This window comes from Brachyhypopomus gauderio, chromosome 3 (assembly GCF_052324685.1).
Source record: "Brachyhypopomus gauderio isolate BG-103 chromosome 3, BGAUD_0.2, whole genome shotgun sequence".
Taxonomy (NCBI): Eukaryota; Metazoa; Chordata; class Actinopteri; order Gymnotiformes; family Hypopomidae; genus Brachyhypopomus; species Brachyhypopomus gauderio.
Genome location: NC_135213.1, coordinates 36,012,449 through 36,019,614, shown reverse-complemented (window position 1 = coordinate 36,019,614; position 7,166 = coordinate 36,012,449). Strand labels below are relative to the sequence as shown.

Here is a 7,166-nt window from a genome sequence, read left to right as displayed (position 1 = left end):
AAACACCAACTCCAAGCTGGTAAGAACATTTAATTAGTTGAAAGGTGATACACAATTCAGATTTGAACAAATAAACCATCCAAAGAATCAACTACCCAGTCAGAGTCCTTTCAAATTTGTAACACAACTAGTCATCAAAAGCTAAACAGCTTCAGTGATAAATTTACACACATTATCAAAAATAAAAACAACTTACAGGTATACATTTAGAACCACAAAGAGCAAAACAAAGTTACAATGAGCAAGTCAAAACCGAAGTCCTCAAAACCTTAAGAACATTCCCCGTTTCTCCTATATCAAGCAATGAAGTCCAGAGGTCTGTTGAACCCACCTTTTCTGTTCATATATTGCCTGTAAAAGAAAATATGATTACATCATTGATCTCTTCGCTGCACCAACATATTACATCATCGTCAGCCAATGGGAATGTTTGTCTCTTAGCTGCGATATACCTGCAGATGTGATTGGCCACAATGCCGGCAGTTGCTGCCAACTGGACAACCAAACAGAGTGCTATTCCTCAAAAGCATGTGGTGGACATGTGTAAACAAAATCAGAACTTGCACCATGACCATGCATAATTCTCAGATGATTTACACTAGAAGGCAGAACCTTCAACACGTACTCATAGGTTTACAGTTTCTTTATTGCATTAACATAGTAGAAAGTATCAAGAGCAGGAGGGGCTTATGCAGTTAGATTTTTGACCCCCCTGCAGGGTAGCCGCCCATTACTGTGACGAGGGCATGGCGTCTCCTCTCCACCCGTCCAACGATACATCTGTGTTTGTAACGTGACGGACAAGTTCTGAATGAAAATCAGAGTCTGCTGTAAGGATTTTCATCCAGCAGTGTATTCCAGTTCAAGTGGCTGAATAGATTCTGAATGTGTGGACATTTATGAGACAGGAATGAAAATGCAGCTTAAAAAAAAAAAAAACTAAACTAAAAACAATGTGTATGACAGATTTTCACAATACCATAGTGCCATAGCAACAGTGTACCAATAAGCAGTAGATTCTAATTTGCAGTAAGAAGCATGTGAGTTTCCAGTGGAAATGTGAAAAAATCCCTACGGGAAAATAAATGACTGGATTGCAACATGCGGCACAAACAATCTAACCTGTACTTCCTCTTCTGAGTCACGTTCACAGCGTGGGCATTGACAGACCCGTCCATCTTTTTACCCTGTTGGGAGACGGAGGAAGAGACACATATTGCTCATACAGGGAACCACAAGTCTCCTCACGGTCTCAGTAGTGATCTTCAGTGCATGCTGCAGTGATAAAAGAAGTCCTCGTGTCTGCTGGTCAAACGGTTCAAATTCTATGACTTTATAATGCATGTTCAAGCCTTGTGCATCGTTATGAACATGTTAAACGGGTTCAAAGATGCTGATTTGTAAGACTGTGTAAACCTAAACCAAGTGTTCTTGATAATTGCTCTTTCAGCCCAGCACCCGCTTGACAGTCAATGAATGTGTGTACAAGCTAAAAGACAGAACAGTAGCTTCGTGTTTTGTGTCACTACGCCACCATGTGGTCAGTGGTGGTATCATCTGGGGCTTGATCATTGACACTACATACCAGTATGAATGTATCGTGCAGAAAAACTAAAACATGGTTAATTTGTAAATAATTATTAGTGTCTTGTCCAACACACTACATGGCTATCAGGTAACACCTCTGTTATTTTAAGTGTATGGATGTAGATTCAGAATGTGAGGTTCCTGGTGTGTTTCACAGATCTCACCTTTGTGGTATGGAACGACCCAAAACCCATGAGCTTCATCATCTCAATCTCCTCTTCAGATTTTCCCTGCATGTCCTCAGCTGCAGCAAAAAGGACACGTAGACAGATTTCCCCCCGCATCAGTCGGCTCAGGGAAAAACCCAAACCAAACACCGCCATCATCAACAACAACAAGGGTATCTTTAAAGGTGGGAGGTGACAAAGGCGCACCTGATATCTGATGCACCTTCACAGGTTTGTCCTTCGCGTCCTTCCTGTCGTCCTCTCTCCTGTCCTTCTGCCGTGACGGAGACAACGAGGACGAACGATGGCGGCGTGGAGACCTGTGTCCAAAACGACACAGACGCTGAACGGATGGGTTGTCCAACACTCTCCAGGATTTAGAAACATAATTAATCTTTTTTTTACATTTCATTTAGAGGTCGCTGATGCACTGTTTGACCTTTTTTTTAGTCATTTTTATTCATTAGTAATATTAAAAGACTGCATGCTCTTCCACACCTGCAGAGAAACACCCTAGAAAACCCCTGAACCTAAACCCACTCACTACCATGAGTGTCATTTATGATGCAACCCACATATCCTGCAGAGAAACCAAATTACAAACACAAACATAAGAACAGGCAAACAATATGGATGCCGTTACACAAGGACCTATAGCTCACCACTGCATCTCTCTGGGAGCTTCTAATCTAACTTGCATATTCTCCCTATATCTCCTTGTGTGTCCAATTTTCTGAAGAACAGAATAAAAAGGAGGTGTGTCACTTCTCCTCCACCCCCTAAGAATGATCTGACGAGCTACACCTACTCATTAAGATCCAGTTCTTTGTGTACTTGTCACCAACATACTTTTTGGGTCTCCCAACACAAGTGTCTAGGACAGCATGCATGCCTGGTCCTGCAAATATATTTTAAAAATCGACATCTGAAATTCTTGGATTTTAGGACACAGCCTAAAAGTGCGTAGCAAGTCATGTTTGTACTCGCATGGTCCTGCGTTGTGCCTGTACAACAGGTAGGGGGGTCCACTTTAAAGTGGTAGGAGGAGTACTTTCAAGTAAAGTTTGCAGATGACGCCACGGTGATGGGCCTGATTAGCGATGACCATGAGATGGCCTACAGGGACGAGGTGCAGCACCTGACTGCGAGGTGCCATGACAATAACCTGGTGCTCAACACTTCTAAAACCAAGGAGATCAAAGTGGAATTCAGGAGGACTAGAAGACAAGAACACACCCCCCTCCACATCAATGGAGCGTGTGGTGGAGCTTGTGTCTGACTTCAACAGCGCCTCAACTTCTTACGGAGCGTTCTCACCAACTGCATCTCCGTGTGGTACGGCAACTGCTCTGCTACAGACCAGAGAGCGCTTCAGCGGGTGATGAGAACTGCCCAGCGAATCACAGGCACTCAACTCCCCTCCATTCGGGACATGTATCACAAGGGCTGCCTGGGCAGGGTGAGCAACATCATGGAAGTTTCTCAGCCCAACCACAGACTCTTTACCCTCCTCCCGTCTGGCAGACGGTACAGGAGCCTCAGCACCAGCAGACGTGGGAGGAGCTTCTTCCCTGAGGCTGTGACCCTGCTGAACTCCACACAGTCACTTTAATGCATATTTGCACTCACTGCACTTTAAACCTGTTACTGTACTGTTCATATTTGCACTGTCTGCTGCTTCAATCATATTTGCACAAACTGTTATAGTATTTATTCCCTCCATTCATACTGTACTCATGCTTATTTATATATTGAATATTTATGTTTTGCCTCTTACATACATGGACATATTTTTACCACTGTCATTGCACACACTGTAATTACAATAGCTACCACTGCACTTATGTAAATAATACTGTATATTGCACTTCTGGTTAGATGCCAGGGGAAATTCTGCCCCTGTGGGGGGGCTGGGACAGGGACAGGGGGTAATAAAGTAAGCAAATTTCAAATGCCCTGTTTGGGCCACGTAAATGGTTCAAGCTGAATGTAGAGACTGAGCAGTAAGTTTTCAGTGGGAGAGCTTCTGATTTCATCCAGTTGACCTTAAATCCCGAGAATGCAGAAAAAGAATCGATAGTTCTCAGTAAACTGGGTCTGAGACTAACAGTAAAATACAACCCCTCTGACTCCATGGACATAATCCTCCTTCTTTACAGCAGCTGCCAGCGGGTCCAGTGCCACACAGCATCAGAGGGGAGTCTGTGGCATGTTACCATACCCAGAGCAAAAATAATCCCAGATCATTAATCCCAGATTAGTCTACATGTTTGCACAGCTGCCTTTGGCTCCTTATACAGTGCTGAAATTCATTTTATAAAAGAAGTATGGTATGACCAAACCTACACTCTTCGATTACTGTACAGCTCTATACAACCCTGTGAAATGCATTTTCAGCATCCAACGAGATGGCTGGAGACTGGAAACTAGCTACTGGCCACAAAATATGAATAAAGTGCCAGATATCATCTCCAAGGTTCTAGCCGTGGAGAATGCCTAGCTATATACATACCAGAGGTGTAATCAGCCTGTCCAGTGGTTAGTTAACACTTTAGAAAACATTCTGACATCTGCTGGAATTAAAGAATTTGGTGGAGAGCGCTTACATTACCAGGGGCCTTTGTGTTTGTTGAGGATAAGGGTAATGAATGCCTGTGTCAGAGCAGGGGGTAAGAAGCCTGTCTCAAAGGCCTCAGCATACAAAGATGCAGCAAAAAACATGGCCACCTCTGTTACATAACTCCCCTGCAAAGCCATCTGGACCTGGTGCCTTCTGAACACTTTAATTACCTCAGTAATCTCTTCCAGTGTTATGGAAGAACCCAGGTCTCATTTTTGTGCTTCAGTTAGCCTAAAAAACTAGCTGTGCATCTCCTCTTCAGTAAAGGTCGAAGCAGATTCAAATAAAGCAATGTATTTCTACCTCCTATTGATGTCTGTGGCCAGACGATTACCTTCTAGATTCAATTTAAGATTAAGATTCAATGTATTGTTTCCATATAAGTACTAGGCAACAAAATTTAGTCTTCACATATTCCAGCTCCTTCATAGGTCTTAACGGCAGGTATATTACAGAAGAGCTCCCTCTGTTTAATAGATCAAGCCAACAACACCCCCTTATCTCCAGACTGCAGTATGTATAGGAGCTTGGGTTATTTGTTGGCTAGCATGTTGCCCCTAGTGGTCGTGACTGCCCCTAGTGACATCGACGTTTGTTTCTGTCTTACCCTGATCAGACTAAACTCTACCTTTTCGAAAGAACACAATAGTGCTCATATTACAGTTAAGTTCCCTCAAAATATTATGTGAAACATGTTTTAGTAACTCTTTTTCCAAGTCTACTTTTCAATTCTACAAGTCTTTAGTTGTCATGTAATCAAGAATCTGATGCAGGTGACTGCAGTATTTCCAGTGCCTCTCTCGCCATAGTTTCTCAACATGAAGGCATTAGAAAATAGAATGTAATTCAACTCTTTCACCCATATTCCCATTTGTGTTGTACGCAGCATGTGTTCCCGCTGAGGGATTAATAAAGGATTATCTTATCTTATGGGGATTTACCTGCGGCTATAAGGGAGCATGAATGGGGCGAGTGGTCAGGTGAACCAGCTGCTGAATATAATTGGACACACCTGTGTCTGTCTGAACGCAGCCTGCTTAAATGTTCTTTTCTTCTGCAGGCCACCTGAGGCGAAGCGAGAGAGCAGACACAGAGCCCTGCTACATCAATCACCTGCCGACCGAGACGCAGACGGACAGGGATCGAGTGTTTCCCTTGGCGCCCAAGCGTGATCCTTCAGCCCATGTCCTTTCTCCCACCCTACAACACACAATCTTCTGCCCCACAATCCTCTGCAGTCAGTAGAGTAAACCTGGTCCTCCCCACCCACACCACCATGATTTACCCAGCATGCTCTGTATGCCTCTGGCCGTCAGCCTGGCAACTGTCGCTGCTGCACACTCTTCACAACATTTATTTTCTGCCGTTTTTAACACAGTTAACCTTGTGCAGAACCCTTTAGTCTGATTACAGCACCATTAGCAGGCACGCTTCAGACAAGGCTGAAGTGTCTTACCAGAGGAGGTCGGCCTGCACGGCCACATGAAGATGATGAGATCATCCACACAACCGATCATTGCTATTTGGAAATGACAGAATATGGCAAACCCCCCCCCCCCCCCCCCCCCCCCGGTGTCAGTAACAAGCCAATAACTGTTATGGTGTCGTGCAGATTTCTGGGAACATAAATCTGTGCTAAATGGTCTCTGAACACTGCCCACATAATTAAGAAGACCCAGTTGGGACTCCATATCCTCAAACAGCAGAAGCTGAAATAATTTAATATTTTATAGATACAGCTTTATTCTGCAATGATCTATTACTTGCTGATATTGCAACACTGACACACACACAAAAGGGACACTGTGAAACCACTTTTTACATCTTTCTTACCACCCCGTGTGTTTTTCCCCATTTCAGTGACATAATACAGGCTCCAAAATTGAAGAATCTGCGCTTGCGCTACTAAAGATTCCGAACCGTTGTCGCGCGCCTCACCTGGACCGTCGTCTGTGCGGCGACCTCGAGCGGCTTCTCCGTCTGTCCCGGTCTCGAGACCGCGAACGGTCCCGCTCGCGACGCCTGCGCTCGCGGTCCCTCGAAGACGAGCGCGAGCGGCGCCTTTCTAAAGTCGTGTGAAGTTAACGGAGAGACACCACGTCAGAACGACCCCCGAGGAAGGACACCGGAGGCGCACACGCATAATGTACCGAGTCAGAACCGCCGTCGGGACGCGGCCGGCAGCGCCGTGAAGTAAACAAACCGAGTTAGCCAAAGTGCTCGTACAACCACAGACTAGCTATGTAGCTAACAGCTAACCAGCCGGACATTTCCTTCCTAAACGCGGACAGCTGATGTTTTACAATGCCAAACTCTCTAAAAAAACATTTACACGAACGACGGTTAAAATGACAAAACTAGTTCACTAACTAACAAACTAAAGTTGTTAATGCTAGTTAGCTAACAATTAGCCTCTATAAAATCATTAAGGCAACGCATACACGGACTTATCAAAGGTTAAATTGACTACAAACCTCGTCTAGGCGGTGTCCTACTTCTGCTTCGGACCATTTCGGTTATTTTAAACCCGAGTGTGTACTTGGGGGAGATATCAGCTAGCTAGATAGAAAATTCTCGACCAATACCTCTATGCATTGCCTCGTTTACAATCTAGCGCACTCATAAAGTAGTTCGGGTGGAAACAAACACGAATCTTTTAGTTCCCACGTTCTGCTCTTCTAGGTCGTCTTCGCCTTTCAGTCGTGAATTTCTTCCTTTTTGTTGAAACAAAAAAATTATATTTAAAAAGCAAAATTATATTCACATATGTTATTAAAAAATAACAATAAACC

General features: G+C 44.1%; 1 protein-coding gene across 2 annotated transcripts; it reads right to left on the bottom strand.

Annotated features, from left to right (window-relative positions):
• Window positions 1-10: 10 nt before the first annotated feature.
• On the bottom strand, window positions 11-7,017 carry snrnp27 (small nuclear ribonucleoprotein 27 (U4/U6.U5)). 2 transcript variants are annotated; one of them, XM_076997951.1, is made up of 6 exons: window positions 6,849-7,009; window positions 6,313-6,439; window positions 1,962-2,074; window positions 1,752-1,831; window positions 1,123-1,187; window positions 11-351 (listed from the first exon to the last, which is right to left on the bottom strand). In XM_076997951.1, exons 1-6 carry the CDS (start codon window positions 6,883-6,885, stop codon window positions 297-299), a joined length of 477 nt encoding a protein of 158 aa, XP_076854066.1. In that variant the 5' UTR covers window positions 6,886-7,009; the 3' UTR covers window positions 11-296. The 2 variants fall into 2 exon arrangements, with proteins under 2 accessions (XP_076854066.1, XP_076854065.1); XM_076997950.1 differs by lacking the exon at window positions 11-351 and adding an exon at window positions 359-807 and having other exon boundaries at window positions 6,849-7,017.
• Window positions 7,018-7,166: the final 149 nt, after the last annotated feature.